The 17,867-nt window shown below is 54.4% G+C and overlaps 1 protein-coding gene across 1 annotated transcript; it reads left to right on the forward strand.

Annotated features, from left to right (window-relative positions):
• The first annotated feature begins 10,510 nt into the window (after positions 1-10,510).
• On the forward strand, positions 10,511-11,194 carry LOC140666854 (uncharacterized). Its single transcript, XM_072894397.1, has 2 exons — positions 10,511-10,737; positions 10,849-11,194. Exons 1-2 carry the CDS (start codon positions 10,511-10,513, stop codon positions 11,192-11,194), a joined length of 573 nt encoding a protein of 190 aa, XP_072750498.1.
• Positions 11,195-17,867: the final 6,673 nt, after the last annotated feature.

Below are 17,867 nucleotides of genomic sequence, written 5' to 3' on the forward strand. Positions count from 1 at the left end.
AACCTGAAAAAATTAGACCCGGATAGGTTGACGGCGGCCGTCCAGGCCATCCTCTGGCAACACCATCCGCCAGAGGAGGGAGTGGGGAGCCTGGTGGAAAATGTCGCGCACCTGGTAGACTCGATCACCCAGGCGTGCGACTTCTCCATGCCCAAGAGCAGGCCCCACTCGCGCCGGGCTGCGTACTGGTGGACGGAGGAGATCGCGTCTCTTCGCCGCTCCTCCGTCGCGGCCAGGGGACTCCTCAAACGCGCCCAGCGCCGTGGCGACGAGGCCTGGAAAGCCGAGGCACTCAGCGACTACCGGTCCGCTCGAGTGGCGCTGAGTGTCGCCATTCGCTCCTCCAGGACGAGATCGTGGGACGAACTGATCGCGTCCCTTGTCGCCGACCCGTGGAGGCGCCCATACAAGATAGTGACGAATAAACTACGTCACTGGGCGCCCCCCGTGACGGAAACTCTCCCCTCGGGATCCCTGGACCGAATAGTCGGGACTCTGTTCCCGACCAAACCCGATCCTCGAGGTCTCGATTGGGGCAGCGCGAACACCGGCGCTGCCGAGGCCTGGTCCAGGGATCTCGAAATCATCGAGGAGGAGTTGAGGGATGCCGTCCGGGGGGGGGGGTCAAGAACAACAAGGCCCCTGGCACGGACGGCATCCCAGGGCGCGTCTGGAAGTTCGTCCTGGAGGAGCCAAACCTATCCGGGTGGCTGCGAGGCATCTTCAATAGATGCCTCGCGGAGGAGGAATTCCCCCCAACGTGGGGAAGGGCCAAGTTGGTTCTTCTCCACAAGGGCGGTAAGAAGGAGGGTGACCCGTCATCGTACCGGCCAATTTGCCTGCTGGACGAGGTCGGCAAAATATACGAGAGGATTCTTGTTTGCCGACTCGTCCAGCATCTGGCGCGCGATGAGGTCCCTTCCCTTCACGAGGAACAATACGGCTTTCGTGAGGGCAGGTCCACGGTGGACGCCGTACTGCGCGTCAGGGCCCTCACGGAGTCAGCTGTGGAACGCGGGAGGATGGCGTTGGCCGTCGCTTTGGACGTGTCCAACGCCTTTAACACCCTCCCGTAGAAGGCAATCGGGGACGCGATTAACACCCACCGCGTCCTCGAATACCTCGTGAGGGGTATTCGAGCCTACTTCGGTCACCGTAGGCTCGAATACAGGGACCAAGAGGGCCGGGGTCACACCCGTCGCGTGTACTGCGGGGTTCCACAGGGCTCGGTGTTGGGCCCGCTGTTGTGGAACCTCGGGTACGACGTGGTCCTCCATACCGCCCTCCCCCTCGACTGCCGGGTCATCGGGTATGCCGACGATACCCTGCTGGTAGCTGAGGGGGACAATTGGGGGGAAGCCCTAAACAGGGCTAACGAAGGGGTGGCAGGCCTCGTGAGGGCCATAAGCCGGACTGGCCTGAGGGTGGCTTCCAGCAAGACCGAGGCGGTCTACTTCTACAACCGCCGGGCCGCTGGGGAGCATCCCCCCACCTCCCGACTAGATGTAGACGGTACTGTTGTCCCAGTGGGGTCCCAGATTAAATACCTGGAGCTCCACATTGACGGCCGATGGAGCTTCGCGTGTCACTTTGACCGCCTGGTCCCGAGGGCGGAGAAGGCGGCGGCAGCGATTAGCCGCTTGCTGCCGAATCTCGGTGGGCCGGACGGTCGGGTGCGCCGCGTCTACGCGCACACCGTCCTTAGCATACTAATGTATGCAGCACCGGTGTGGGCGGGCGAGGCGATAGCCACCAGACGCATACAGGACGCGATGCGTCGCGTCCAGCGTAGATTGGCCATTCGTCTTGTCCGAGGCTACAGGACGGTGTCGCACGCGGCGGCCACCATCCTGGCCGGACTACCCCCCCTGCATATGTTCGCGGATTCATACAGACGTTTGTATGACCGGAAATCCGCGGCACGCAGAAGAGGAGTAGCCAAGATCCCGGCCAGGATACTGGGCACCTGGAAGCTCCAGGAGAAAAAGTCCCTCGAGCAGCGATGGATCGCGTCGCTGCACGAGCGCCCCCCAACATCCGGGGAGAGGACTATATCGGCCGTCCTGCCCTGTCTGGCGGAGTGGCTGGACAGGGCGTGGGGCAACAGTACATTCAGAATGCAGGTGCTCTCCGGACATGGGTGTTTTGGAGAGTATCTGCACCGCATCGGACGGGAGGCAAGCGAGGCCTGCCACCATTGCGGTCACGAGAAGGACACCGCGCAACACACCCTCCAAGCATGCCCAGCTTGGAGGGACGAGCGCGACGTCCTAACCCGGACTATCGGGGACGACTTGGCGCTGCCGAGCGTCGTTGTCAAGATGCTCGGCAGCGAAGACAACTGGAGAGCCGTGGCCGCCTTTTGCGAGGCGGTCATGGCTCAGAAGGAAAGCGCCGAGAGGGAGCGTAGGCCGGGACGGGCGAGGGGAAGGGCTCCTGGCAGGAGACCCCAACCTCCCCCACCATTTGGGCGACTTCCGCCGCACCCGCCGCCGTCACCGTCGCCACCGGCGACAGCGCACCCATCGACACGTATGGGAGCGCCGCCGAGATGACAGTAAGTGGGGGGGAGGGAGCAGACTGGTTCTGCTCGTCCTTCCCCCCTTACTTCCCCCTCTTTTTTGCCCTCCCTGCTTAACCCTCCCAGATGAGAGGAGGATCGAGATTCTAAATCTCGACTCTTTTTCTCCCCCCCATTGGGGGGAAGAGAAGACACGACGGGAGGAGATAGTGGCCCTTCCGTCGCAGAGTAAAAGTTTGATTTGGAGAGGAGGAGAGTATAAAATATATTCTTTTCTCCCCTCCCTCCCAGGAAGAACTCCAACTAAGGAGTGCGGCGAGGGGAGGCTTTTGAAGTATTGCATCGCTAGTTCCAGGAGTCTCCTCTACAATCGCCGAAGATGCCACTCGTGAGGTTTTTAGTGGGTATGCCCTTAAATAGGGAGAGTCCCACATACCCCCCAGACATCCACATTCCGGGGGAATGCGTAATGCATTTTCCTCACGTAAAAAAAAAAAAAAAAAAAAGGTTCCTCCTCGTCGTGCGCCACCTTGTCGTGGTAAGGAGGCTTAACCCTGAAACCCCATGAAACACCCACACGGCTCCGGCCAAATTGGGTGAACCTCCGGGGTGAAAGGGGAACTAAAAGCGCACCGTACCCTTAGTAAGGGTACAAGGGAAGCCCAGCGACTCCCTTAGGGACTGCGCCCACCCCCTTGGGGGTGGTCTAAAGCGCGGACCTAATCGCTGGTAGGGGTAGGCGGCCCTGAGTGCAATCGCCCGGTGGTACGGCACCGTTGGGGGAGGACTGCTCCCCGCCCGTGACACACCGCTGGGTGCTCCTGGCACATGAGGGTTTCCACGCGTGCGGGTGTTCCCGCCGTGCGGCGTCCCTCGGGGGGATGTGGGTGCTGGTATGGGCTGGCGTCCCACAATCGTGGGGCTCCATTTCGCGTGCAGGCGGCTCAGTGGGTTCTACCCCTGAGTGCGCGCCGCGAGGAGAGCGGACGGGCCGATGGATCTCCGGAACTCCCGGACCCATCGGGCCGGGTTTCTTCCGAGCCGCTCGAACGTTTTTCGAGGACGGGGTCGGGGAGGCGGAGGAAGGCCGGCGCGGGCCGCACGGGCATAGCCCAACGGCGCCGGGTCGGCCCGGCCGTCGGAGCCGCTCGGACGTATTCCGAGGCAGAGTTCGACGGCGGGATGGAGCCCGACGGTGCATCGCGACCGTTTCCCTTCCAAAGCGGTGCATCGTCGGGGCCCTTTGGCGGGAGGTAACTTCCGTCAAGGGCGCGTGCAAGCTGGTCGCCATGACGGGTAAGACTGGGCCGGGGAGCGGCGACCCAGTCCCAACCGTCCATGGGGCCCACCTCGAAACGGTGCTTCGTTCACTGAGGGGGGAGAGACTTATTATAGGTGTAGACGCCAATGCTCGATCGTCACTCTGGGGTCCCCAAGAGACAGACGATAGAGGTGCCAGATTCGAGGACCTCATCAGGGCATTTGGCTTGTCAGTGGTCAACGATGCTGGACAGCCGCCCACCTTTTGGACGACAAGGGGTTCGTCATTCATCGACGTAACCCTGACGTCGCCCTCCATGAACAAGTTTATCTGTGATTGGAAGGTAAGGTGTGACTGGACCACCAGTGACCACAGGGCCGTGGACATAAGATTGAGATTGCCGAAAGAGTCAGGTGCCGATCAGGGCGCTGGGAACACGAGGTTCGACACAAGTCGGGCCGACTGGGAACGGTTCTCTGTCACCCTGACAGATCTTTCAAGATCGCAACTGGAGGCTATCGATCTGTGCTCCACAATAGACGTAGAGAAAATGGCAGAAACGCTCACAGTGGTGCTCACGGAGACCTGTGTCGCGTCAATGCCTAGGAAGCGCAAATTTAGGAAGTCCAACACGTGGTGGACTAAAAAATTAACTATAATTAAGAAACAGGTATATAGGTTGCGTCGTGCCCTTCAGGGAGGGCGAGAGGACCCTACTTACCTCCGGGTGCTGCTGGAGTATCGTTCTTCACGAAGGCAGTACTGTAGGGGGGTGAAGCGGGCGAAACTCGCTAGCTGGCGGAAGTTCGTCACATCGCACGGCAACCGGGAGCCCTGGGGCTTCGTTTACAAGCAACAGGCGAGCAAACTCCAGGTTGAGAGGGTGCTAAGCACACTCCGGCGTGGCGAATATTCCACAAAGTCACTAGGGGAGACCGCTAGTTACCTCCTGGATGTGCACATCCCAGATGACCGGGAGATAGAAGACACGCTCAAACAGCGTGAAATTAGAAACGCATGCAGGGTCGCTCCCGATACAGCCGACGCCTCTTTCTTCACGGAGGCGGAAATGGCTCGCGCGGTAAAGACTTTTAAAAATAATAAAGCTCCGGGTTTAGATCTAGTCGAGGTCGCCGTACTCAAGGCGGCCTGTAAAATAATCCCCGGTCAGTTAGTTAAGCTTTTTAACGGGTGTCTCCAGTGGGGCGTCTTTCCTTCTGTCTGGAAGGAGGGTTCACTCCGAATCCTCCTGAAAGGCGAAGACAAGGACGAGAGAGACCCGAAATCCTACAGACCCATTTGTCTCCTCTCCGTAGTAGGAAAACTTTTCGAGAAGCTTATAAAAGCTCGTCTGCTAGACACGTCACTGGCACCGGGGAAGGTCTCCGATCGACAATTCGGGTTCATGCCCGGAAGGTCGACGGAGGAAGCTGTCGTGGAGTTGCGACGGATGGTCTCTGCCTCCGAAAGGAGGTACGCCGTTGCGCTTCTCTTCGACATTTCCGGGGCTTTTGACAATGTCTGGTGGCCCCTTGTGCTAGATAGCCTTAAGAAACGAGATTGTCCGCGTAATATTTTCGAAGTACTCCGGAGTTACTTCAGCGATCGAAGTGTAAAAATTTCTCTTAGCTCCGCGGAGGTGTCCAAGCGGGCCGAGAGGGGGTGCCCTCAGGGTTCCGTTCTGGGCCCGCTGGAACCTCATGTTTGATGGCCTATTGAGATTACTGGAAGACGCGATTCCAGATAGATTCGCCGCGTACGCGGACGACCTCGTGGTCGTCATAAACGGAAACTCGCGAAGAGAACTAGAAACAGAAGGCCAACGTGTAGTTAACATAATAACAGAATGGTGTAGGTCCGCGAAACTTCAGATTTCCGAGCGTAAAACTGAAGCCATCATTCTGAAATCCGACGCGATCGCGAGAAACCCGATAGGTAGACGGGGAGGAGCACCGGATAGGAAGCGAAAAACAAATAAGAAAACCGTCGACTTCGAGAATAGACCGCCAATCATTAAAATCGGTCAAACGAAAATAGGATTTAAGCGAACGGTTAGGTATCTTGGCGTCTACTTAGATAGAAATTTAAAGGTCAGATCGCACTGCGAATATTTAAACAGCAAAGTCGGGCCGCTGTTCGAGAAGTTAGGTAGAGTAGCGAGAGCCCAGTGGGGCCTGCGTTTTAGGACACTCTCCACAATCTACCGGGGCGTGTTCGCACCGACAGTGGCTTATGCCGCTGCGGGGTGGGCCGACCTGTGTACGGAGAGAGACATTAGAATTCTGAGAGCCTTGCAGCGTCGAGTCCTAATTTCAATGACTGGCGCATACCGCACGGCCTCGTGGGAGTCGCTTTGCGTCGTCGGAGGAGCGACTCCTGTAGATATAGTTCTTCGCGAAGGTGCCGCGCGATATAACGTTAGGTCGGGAAAAGACGCCAGGATCGGTAATATTGAGATCCCCGCCGGAACCGAAAGAAAAACCGCGATTGTAGAAATTAAAAATGAGGCGATAAATATGTGGCAGACCCGATGGAACTCTTCAAGTAAGGGTCGTACCACGTTCGCCTTTTTTAGGAACGTGCGAGATAGACTAGCCGCGCGTTCGTTAGAGATAAATCATTGGAGCACACAGGTCCTCACCGGACACGGGGATTTTAGAGAAAGACTCGCGTCGCTAGGTCTCGTGGAAAGTGAAGTGTGCATTTGCGGAGGTGGAGTTGACTCAGTTCAGCACTTCTTGCTGGAATGTCCCCTCTTTGACGCGCAGAGAGAGATACTGCGAAGCGTCGTACCGGAAGGTGAATGGCAGTGGCCGGATGTGGCACGCTTCATCGTGTCAAACCCAGAGGCCCTGTCCGTATTCACCGATTTTTGCCGAGAATCCCTCTGGTTGAAGGGATACGAAACGTAGATGAAATATTAGGTAGGCGCGTTGTTCAACCGAAGAGGTCGGAGCCTTTGGATATGGGGGTGTGACCCCGTAATCTTCTCGGGACAACCACGCTCTCGAGCAGCGTTCGCGTCGCGTTAGGAAAAAAACTAGGTAGGACTCCATTTACCCTATTACGCCCACCTATCCCACCATTCCCTCCGCCCGACAGGGTCAGAAGCGTTCATCCAGGTCGGGATGCAAATGGACAGGCCTCCCCGTGGTCCCCGTGGGCACGACGGATAAGATAGCGGGGTGAAGGAGTCGGATAGTGGCGAATGCCAGCCGGCGGAGTTTATGTCACCCTAAGGAAGGAAGGATGGGCTTATTCGTCGTGGCCAAACTGTCCATCCTGCACACACGAACCAGCAGGCGCTACTGGATTTTTCCATCGCCCGTCTCGGGGCGGTTCCGATAGACAGTGGATGTAAAAATGTGGCGTATGCCTGAAAGGGCGAGGTAGCACGGGCCTTTCCCACTCGTGGGAACGGCTCACACATTAACCGTCCATGGGGCCCCCCGGGTGGCACCACCCGCTGCGGTATCCTGGAGGTCGGAGGCCGGGAACTCCCGAAAGCCCATGGAGGCGTCAAAACCTCCATGGGTGAGTAAGAGGCCGGGGACCAGTGCCGGGGATGTATGTCCCCCGGCCCGTGTTGTATGTCACCCCCCCGGGGGAACTTGGGGCCCTGTCGTGGAGTGTTGCCGGTCATGTTTCGGGACACTCTGCGGCAGGTGAGGGTACACCCTGGGTGACGGAGCCGCAGCGGGGAGCGGGAATTAACGAAAAAATGAAGTCATTATCAAAAACAAATATGGAGACGGGCGTAAAGAGAAACACTGCAAGTCTCGCGGGAAGAAAAGGAAGGAGAGCCTCGGTCGGGGCGACCGCTAGTGTCCTGTGGTCAGGGAAACTAGGTTACTGACCGACCTGGAAAAAGCGACTCTAGACCCGGTCTTGAGAAAGATGAGGGCGAGACCGCTTAAAAAGGAGAGAAGCGAGAGCAAGAAAGAAAGAACCGGTGAGGTTATCGAGGTGGAGGATGATTCCGACGTTGACGGTTCGGAATCGGCCGGCTCGACAAACTCACAGAGCGATACCGGGTCCTTCCTCTTTGAAAAGAGGAAACAAGGTCGTCCGATAACCACGGGCGAATATGAGGTGAAAAAGACTATGGACCGGATCAAACAGGTTCAGGAAGAACTGGCTCTGTTCCAATGGGTCTATGACAGGTCTGCTCTACCAGGGGAAAGGAATAAAGCCTGGAAAAAGCTAAAATCGCAAAAGGAAATTGAGGAGGAATTGAAAAATTCTCCGGCAGCTGATGTCTGCGCAGAGATTCTCACCGCAACACAGGCGGTGGAGAAGGTGGCGAAGGTCTCCAAGAATCTCAAAGGAGACCTCGTCTGGCTTCTTAAGGAAGCCGTGCTGGTGACCTCTGCGGGGGCGGTTACCCTAGCCAGTAGGGGAAGCATGTCCTCCGATGAAGTAAGGAGGCAATTGGAGAAGACTAAGGCTCAGTTTGGGGCCCTCATTGAGGAAAATACCAAACTGAGAAGGGACGTCGAAGAACTGAAGGGAGCGAGCGGTTCCCTTCAGCGCCAGATGGAGGAATTGACGCGGAGAGAGACCGCGCTTAAAGAGGAGAATGCACTCCTAAGGAAAAGAGTGGAAGAAGGAACGCCTATCAGGAGGAAAGAACCTCCCCTGGAGGTGGCTCCAAGTACCCCTACCCCTGCCCCTCGTACGAGGAGCAGAAAGGGTACGGGAGTAATTAATTACGCGGAAGAAGGCTCCAGCGAAGAGATGGAGACCGAACCGCTCCTGGGGAAAGGGGCCCCAGAAACCGATTCGGTGGTTTCTAAATCCATGGGGACAAACACATCTCCCGCGGGATCATACAAAGGAGGGAAGTTCCCAAATATAAAAGGAAAGGTGGGACAAAAGGGAAGGGAAAAATAAAAGAAAGAACAGAAAAAAGGGGGCGGCAAGGAAATTGGAGGTACCGCAACCCCAAGGTAAAGAACCGCCAATCTCCCTCTCGCTCATGGAGGAAGAAGAGATTAGAATCAGGGCCAACCCCGAGGTGGGCTGGAATGTGGAGGAGGTCGTGTCCGAGGCCCTTAAAGTTATCAAAGGGCGGAAGTATCTGAAGGAGGGAGACCCGATGGTAGAGGTTAGGTACGCCGAAAACCTCGCCTCGGGATCGACCTTTATGGGAGAAAATCAGGGCCCTTTCAGAGGGCAAAAAGAAAGAGGAGCGGGAACTAAAGCCGCCATAATTAAAGGCGGAGGAGGACCCGTCCCAAAACCGTCGCGGGCAGCCGACAAGGAGCGACTCACATATGCGGCGGCACTGGAAAAGAAAAGGAAGCTGAGGAGCGGGAAGGAGACCGCATCCCCGGCACCCCCGACAGCCAAGGTAAAGGGAAAGGAGAAGGGGGAGAAGAAGAGACCACAACCACCTGGACCCCCTGATGGGGGTAAGAAGAGAGCTGGTGCCCCCAAGCCGATAAGGGTCCCCCGCACTGCAGCGGTTGTTTTTACGTGCCCGGAGGGACAGTACAGCGAAATGGTCCGCCGTGCGAGGGGTCAGATCGACCTGACTGAGCTCAACATCACGGAGCTCAGGAACAGGAGGGCCCTTACAGGGGCGATTATATATGAAGTGGGAGGTGAGGGAGCCAGCCAAAAGGCTATGGCTTTTGCCTCCAAACTTAGAAAGGCGTTGGAGGGGGCGGAGGGAGTTAGGGTATCCCTCCCTATCAAGACCGCGGAGCTCCTGTTTCGGGACCTGGACGATGCAGTCCAGGCCTCGGAGGTAAGGGACGCAATCGCGGAAGTCGGTGGATGTGCCCACGGGGACATCAAAGTGGGGGCGATAAGAAGAGCCCCCAACGGGATGGGCTCGGCGTGGGCCAAATGCCCTGCAGCTGCCGCCAATCTGGTGGCGAAAGCCGGCAGAATAAGGGTTGGGTGGGCCCACGCCAGGGTTGAATTGCTGGAAGAGAGGCCCCTCCAATGCTTTAAATGCCTGGGTAGGGGACACGTACAGTCAAAATGCACGGCAACCGTGGAACGAAGATTCGGTTGCTTCCAATGCGGGGAGGAGGAACACCGAGCGGCGGACTGCAGGGCGGCGCCTAGATGTCCCATATGCGCGGACAGAGGGAAGCCGGCAAGACATAAGGCGGGGAGTGCGGCCTGCCCCATTGCGCAGGGTGGTCGCATAACTGGGCGAACTACTGGGGCCCTTAGGGGGGAAACACGCAGGCCCGTAGAGGAAAGCACTGGCCGGAAACCTTCCTCTATAAAGGGGAAAGGATCCTCTATAAGGGAAAAAGGACACCACGCGGCGAAGAGGACAGTGAATGCGGGAACTCCCACACCCCGCGGCGCGTCGACCCCTAGGTCGCAACCGAAGAGGAAGAGAGAGGGAGAATTGGAGAAAAAAGCCAAAGACCTCAACAATTCCTGCTCCTCACCCCCCAACAAGCAGCTGAAAGAGGGGGGGAGGAAATGGAGGGGAATGAGGAAACGGAGGATGTCCCCACCACCATAGAAAGGGAGAATACCCTGGAAGGAGTACCCGCCGGTCAGCGGGTGGTGGGCGGTCTGGGATGGTGGGCGAGACCGAGGCAAAGATGGGAAACAAAGGGGAGGACGAGGATACAAATCTCCTCCCCCTAGACTACCCCCCTGAAGAAGAAGGTACAGGATGGAAAAGGGGTCCCGAAAGCCCCTCTTCATTAAAGGGATCGGAGGCAGGCCCGAGTCATAATTCAAATAATAAATAAATGGCGGCTCGGGTCTTGCAAGCAAATCTCAACCACGCCCGTCAGGCGCAAAACTTGTTTGTGCACACTCTGGCGGAGCGTGGTTGTGGTTTGGGCATTGCTGCGGAGCCGTACCGGATCCCCGAGCACCCTTCGTGGGTGGGGGACGAGTTGGGCTCCGTAGCGATTACATGGAGGGCGGATGCTCCGGCCTCACTTCCTGCCAAACTGGTGGCCAAGGGCAAAGGGTAAGTGGCGGTCAGATGGGGACCCGTTTTGGTCGTCGGGGTCTACCTGCCGCCTAGTCTGGACCTCTCAGGATTTGCTGAGAGGTTGGACTCCCTTACCGCTATCATCAGCGGGATGGGAGTGGGGCGGGTGGTGGTCTCGGGGGACTTTAACGCAAAATCGATGACGTGGGGTTCCCCGAGGACGGACCGCCGAGGTGTCGCGGTCGAGGAGTGGGCCGCGACACTGGATTTAAGGCTGCTGAACGAAGGAGGAATAAGCACCTGCATACGGGAAAGGGGCGAGTCGGTGGTGGACCTTACCTGGGCCTCCCTAGCGACCCTCAACAGGGTGCTAGGGTGGAGGGTGGCCACGGAGATCGAGACTTTGTCTGATCATAGGTACATAGTCTACGGCCTCATGGTCACACCTGAGCAGGTGCTCCAGTCGACGGCTGAGAGAGACGACCTCTCCTAGGCGCTGGAGCACAAAGAAAATGAACGAGGACGCCTTTATGGCCTCGATCCTCTCGACCACGTGGTTGGGGAGAGGAGAACCGGGAGAGGCCAACAGGGACATAGAGCAGGAAGTCGAGTGGATCCGGGGCGCCATGTCTGATGCATGTGACGCGTCAATGCCCCGGATCAAGGCTGGTCCGCAAGGCCGTAGAGCGGCGTACTGGTGGACCGGGGAGATCGCGAAATTGCGGCGGTCATCGGTCCATCAAAGGAGGAAATACGCCCAGGCCAAGAAGAAGGATAGGCCGGTAGAGGAAGTTAGAGGCCTTTACCAGGCGTACAAAGTGGCCAGGGACGCCCTACGCCTGGAAATAAAAAAAGCGAAAGCTAGGGCGTGGGACGAGCTCCTCTCGCACTTGGAAGAGAACCCTTGGGGACGGCCATACCAAATGGTGCTCAGGAAGCTTTGCAATAGAGGGCCACTGGCTACGGAGACCCTTTCCCCGGAAGCCCTGGACCGGGTGGTCGGAGGGCTCTTTCCACAGTCTGAGGAGGAGGATACCCCCTCCCCCATCTTTGCGAAAGGAGGACCCGAATGGTCAGAGGAGCTGGCGTTCTCGGGAGAAGAAATGGAGAGGTGCAGGCGGAGACTCTGCGGCATCAAGGCCCCCGGACCCGATGGATTCCCTAGGAAGGCGTGGGCTGGAGCCTTTGAGGTGATGGGTGGGCATCTTGCACACCTACACACGAAGTGCCTCAGACTGGGAGTCTTCCCCGAGAGGTGGAAGAGGGCCAATTTGGTCCTCTTGCAAAAGGAAGGCAAGGATATGGAGACCCTCTCGTCGTTCAGGCCCATATGTTTGCTCGACGAGGCTGGCAAAATCCTGGAGAAGATAGTCGCCAATCGCCTCGTCGAGCACCTGGAAAGCATCGGGCCGAACTTGGATGACCGGCAGTACGGCTTCCGCGGTGGAAGATCAACCGTGGACGCAGTACTGAGGGTGCGCGCCTTTGCGGAAGCCGCGGTGCGGGAGGGCAGGGTGGCGATCGGCGTGTCTCTTGACATCTCGAACGCCTTTAACACCCTGCCCTGGAGATGTATCCAAAGAGCCATGGCCCGCTTCGGCGTGCCGGGATACCTCCGCCGGATCATCCAATCGTACCTCAGCGACCGCTCCCTACATTACACCAACAGGGACGCGGTAGAGGTTACGAGACGAGTGGGATGTGGAGTCCCACAGGGGTCGGTCCTCGGGCCACTCCTGTGGAACCTGGCCTTCGACGGGGTGGTAAGGACGGCCATCCCCCCCGGCTGCACGGTCGTCTGCTACGCGGACGATACGATCGTGTTAGCCGAGGGGGAAAACAGAAGGGAGGCCTCGGCCCTGGCCACGGTAGCGACGGCGTGTATTACGCGGGCTATCAAGGAGTTGGGCCTGAGGGTGGCGCCCCAGAAGACGGAGGCAATCATTTTCCGGCCAGGTGCTAGAAGTGTGCCGCCGAGCCTTCGGGTTTTGGTGGAGGGGGTGGAGACGAAAGTGGGAAATACCCTTAAATATCTGGGGTTACTGCTGGACGGTGGGTGGCGCTTCGCCGCGCACTTTGCCCAGTTAGTTCCCCGCCTGGAGAAAGCAGCTGCCGCGCTGGGCCGTCTATTCCCGAACCTGGGAGGCCCTGACGGTCGAGTCAGGCGGCTGTATGGATGGACGGTTCACGCTATGATGCTGTACGGGACACCCGTATGGGCCGAGGATATCAGCGGCAACCGGAGGACCCTGGGCATTTTGCACGGGGAAAATGGCATTACAGGTGGTACGTGTTTACCGTACAGTGTCATTCGAAGCGGCGACTGCTTTGGCGGGGATTCCTCCCGTGGAGCTTCTCGCGAAGATGTACACCGATGTGTACCGACGCATGCGAGGGCTCCGGGAGGCGGGGCGGAACATCGTCCCCCGGGCGAAGATTGCGGAGAGACGGCAGCACCATAGAAAGATGCTGGAACGGTGGAAGCAGCAGTTGCTCTCTCCGTCTGGCAGAGCTGCGGGGCGTAGGGTGGCTGAGGCCATAGGGCCTCACTTAGAGGCCTGAGTGGAAAAAAGGAAGGGGGGAATGACCTTCCGTATGACTCAGGTGTTCACGGGGCACGGCTGCTTCGGCGAATATCTGGACCGTATTGGGTAGGAGACTACGGGCAAGTGCCACCACTGCACCGACCCCCTGGACTCAGCGCAGCACACCCTGGAGGTGTGTCCTGCGTGGGTGGAAAGCCGGGCGGAATTGTCCACGGCCGTGGGAGAGGATCTCTCCCTCGTAGCCATAGTGAAGGTTATGGTAGAAGGGGAGGATAAATGGAGGGCGGTGGCCTCTTTCTGTGGAGTAGTCTTCAGCACAAAGAAAGAGGCGGAGCGAGAAAGAGAGAGAGAAGGACGAGAGAGACGCCGGGGGAGGGAAGATAAGACCCCTCCTCCCTCTCCCGGGAATTCGGGCAAGAACCCCCAACAGCAGACCCCCACCCTTGGAAGCCGACCCCCACTAGTAAGTGGGCGGTCGGACCAGGGGGCCGGAGCAGGCAGTGGGGTGGACAAGGAAGTAGGACGAAAATGACGATAAAGGGGGGGGGGCACGATTATCCCCCCCCCATTACGTCTCTGGTGTGGGAGAGACGCAGAGCCGGAAGTGGGGTAGGAAACGGACATTCCACCTCCGTCTACTGCAATCTGGGAAGGAGAAGACCCCGGTTGGTATCCCGGGTAATAGGGAAGGGACGCTCCTGCGAGTGCTCGTTGGACCCAGGTCCAAGCGTGTGTGTGTACGAGACGGGCAGGAGGAGGGAAAGTGCCGATGGCGAGGCCCTCCTTTCTGCATAAACCGTTTGGGAAGGATACCCAGGGGGGGTTTTAGTGGGTATTCCGGTGCTTCCTCTATAGTGCCGGCGAGTCCCACATACCCCGGCCAACCAATACCAGGCCGGGGATGCGTAAAGGCATTTCCCCCTCGTAACAAAAAAAAAAAAAAAAAGGTTAGGTTAGGTTAGGTTAGGTTAGGTTAGGTTAGGTTACCTCCCTACTCCTTCCCGATGATGCGCCACCTTGACATGGTGGGGAGGCTCTGTCCTGAAGCCCGGGAAACCGGAGTGGAGAGATAGCTAAAAGCGCATCTTTAGCCGGATTTCCTCTTGGACCCGGGCTCGGGCAGGATGCATAGCACCGGCATGCATACCTGGGTGTCGGACGCGTACGAATCGGTTCCTGCTACAGACGCGACGGTCGCGGCGGAAATGATGGTGAACGCCACATAGTACGCCGGGGGCGAAAGCCCTTAAGCCGGAGCGTGGCTGGGCGGGGGTTGAGGAGTAACAAAGACACTACGCGAGGGCCTTAGCGTGCTCGCCTGAAGAGTGTCCTCCCTTCCGGAGGAGTCCTTTTCAGAAGAGCCGATCGGATGGAGAGGCAACCGATGCTGATCGGGCTCCCCGGGTGCCGATCCTGAAGTGAGGCTTACGCGTCGCAAATCCCAACAAGACGGGAAGCGAGCGGTCGGGGCGCGGCTTCTTGGAGGGAGGCGGATCTACGGGTGCCGACGAGCCTCCTGGGACGGTCGCGCTTCCGGGCCATCTCGGTGTCGGGGGATCCTCCGGCTCTTCGGGGACGGCGGGTTTGGCCGGCATCGCTTTGGTCGTTGTAGGGTAGTCGCCACCCTACGATGCAGGGTTCGGGTAGGACCTCGACCTGTTGGCTTGACAGCAGGGCGAGGTGTCAGGGGGTCGCTCATCTCTGATTCGGGTCTTGGTGGTGGGTGATGGAGGGATTTTCGGCTGGATCCGAGTCCCAAAGTCACCAAACACCGCAACAGGGGTCCTCTTTCCTCTGTATAGGAAACTCGAAAGACGGATCGGTTGACAGGACGCCCGATGTAGGTTGAAGGACCGCAGTCCCGATGCTATACACGGTACGCACAGGGGTCCGCCTTCCCCCTCATATAAAAACGCGGAGGCGGGGACACGGGTTAGGAAGCCCGATGTGGGTTGAAGGACATTACCGTCCCGATGCTACACACGGTTCAAACAGGGGTGCGCCTACCCCCTGTACAAAACACGGAGGCGACCGGGGCAGGGTGTTTATCAGTATGGATAACACCTTGCATATAGGATTAAGTTAGTACAACCCTACGATGAGGTTCCGGGTAGAACCTTGGCAGTTGTTTCTACGTGGAAACAATAGTACAAGGAACAGGGTTCGCTCTCCCCTGACGGTGACAGGACGCCCGATGTAGGTTGAAGGACCATGGTCCCGATGCTATACACGGTACGCACAGGGGTCCGCCTTCCCCCTCGTATAAAAACGCGGAGGCGGGGACACGGGTCAGGAAGCCCGATGTGGGTTGAAGGACACTACCGTCCCAATGCTACACACGGTTCGAGCTGGGGTGCGCTTACCCCCTGTACAAAACACGGAGACGTTCGGGGCAGGATGTTGATCGACAATGCGATAACATCCTGTGAAATGGCTGGTGCCTGACCGGGGGAAACCGGTTCGCGTTGATTGGGGCGTCGTTGCACCGAAGACCCCTCCGAGCCAAGTGCCGTTGGGGCTAGTACGTGTCTCGACTCCTTCCCTGGGAACTCGTCCAAGGGGAAGGGCTCTGCTGGATCGGGAACTGGAAGCGGGAACCTGTTAGTAGTGGAACCCAGGAGGGGTTCTGCGAAACCAGGGCCCTGCGGAAGCTTCTCGTCAAGGTGGGGACCCATGAAGCGCGGCCGGACCGCCAATACAGGAGTCCGCCTAGTGGTGACTTGTCTTGGCCACTATAATAACCGAAAGACGCACGCGAATGGCTACCCTTCGAGGGTGGACACCGGAGGCAAGAGTGTGAGCCAGGGGTGTCACCCGGGGGATGCCAAAGAGGTGTCTGGTCCGGGCGAGTTTAGGGCTAAAAGGGATGTCGCCCCTGTCTGGTCAAACGGCACGGCCCGCACGACCGTGTACGCGGCCGGACCACTATGGTATAATTAAATTATTCTATTATTTATTTTTTTTGAATTAATATGATAAAATTTTTATTTTTTTTTATATTTATAATTTTATTAATAAAAAATAAAAAAATTATATTTTTTTATAATTCATGTTTTATTTTTAGATTTTTATTTTTATTTAAATTTATATTTAAAGATGATATTTGAATTAGGGTGAGAATATTTATAGGGTTTGATTTTTATTCATTTTTTTTATTAGCTTTAAGATTTTGAATTTTAGCTTTAATAAAAATAGTTATTCAGTTGGAGGAGAGGAGTGGTAGGCTAATTAAAATAAATTATGAGAAAAAATTGTTAATATTTGAAATTATATTATTAATTTTAATTATTTATTTTTCTTCTATAAATTTAATATTATTTTATTTAATGTTTGTGAGTTAAGATTAATTCCTATGTTTATTGTCATTATTTATTGAGAGTTAAATTTTGAACGAACCTCTGCATCTTATTATTTATTAATATATACAATATTTATTTCTTTGCCTTTATTAATTTATTTATTTGAAATTTATAAGCATAATATAACATTTGATTTTAATTTATTGATAAAAAATATAATAATTAATATAGGATTTTGAGATTATTTAGTTTATTTTATAGCATTTTTTATTAAGCTACCAATTTTTATTTTTCATGTTTGGTTGCCTAAGGCCCATGTTGAAGCGCCTGTTTATGGGTCAATAATTTTAGCTGCTGTTTTATTGAAATTAGGGGGGTATGGTTTATTACGTTTTATTATAATATTTATTTTTCAAAGGAATAAGTATAGGTATGTAATTTTTAGAGTTGGGATTGTAGGAAGGTTGTTTATTGGTATTTTATGTTTAGTTGAAATTGATATAAAAAGTTTGGTGGCTTATTCTTCTGTTGTACATATAAATGTAATAATATGTTCAATATTAACAATAATAAAATTAGGATTTATTAGTGCTTATATTTTAATAATTTCTCATGGCCTATGTTCATCAGGTTTATTTTTTATAGTGAATTTATATTATGAGCGATCAGGGAGTCGGTTGATTTTTTTTAATAAAGGAATTTTAAATATTTTTCCGTCTTTAAGAATTTGATGATTTTTATTATGTGCTGCTAACTTTTCTTTTCCTTTTTCTTTAAATTTTTTTAGAGAGATTTTTATAATTAGAGTTTTAATTAGATGAGAGATATCTGTTATTATTTATATAATAATGATTTGTTTTTTTAGGAGTGCTTATTCATTATATTTATATTCATATATTCAGCATGGATTTAATTATTTTGAAGAAAAATTTTCAACAATTTATTTATATAAAAGATTATATGATTATTTTGATTCATTTAATTCCTTTAATTTTAATAATTTTAAATTTAAGTTTTTTACATTAATTTTTTTAAATAGAATTTAGTTTTGTTATATTAGTCAATATAGATAATATTAATTATTAATAAATAAGTAATGTTTATTATTTATTTATTTTATTATAATGTCATTATTTAAGTAGTTTAAAATAAAATATTAATTTGTGAAATTAGTGATATAAAAAAAATTTATCTTAGATTATTATAAATTTATTCATTTTTTATAATAATTATTTTTATGTTATTTTTTTTTATAAGATTATATTTAAATTTAATAAATTTAAGATATATAATGGAATGATTATTTTTTAATTTTAATTCA

Source organism: Anoplolepis gracilipes, chromosome 6 (assembly GCF_047496725.1).
Source record: "Anoplolepis gracilipes chromosome 6, ASM4749672v1, whole genome shotgun sequence".
NCBI classification, from domain to species: Eukaryota; Metazoa; Arthropoda; class Insecta; order Hymenoptera; family Formicidae; genus Anoplolepis; species Anoplolepis gracilipes.

Bases quoted from the DNA above. Each gene is read 5' to 3' on its own strand.
- LOC140666854 (XM_072894397.1), top strand. From the start codon at position 10,511: ATGGCGGCTCGGGTCTTGCAAGCAAATCTCAACCACGCCCGTCAGGCG. The intron at 10,738-10,848 runs GTAAGTGGCGGT...CGCTATCATCAG, and splicing joins CTGGTGGCCAAGGGCAAAGG to CGGGATGGGAGTGGGGCGGG.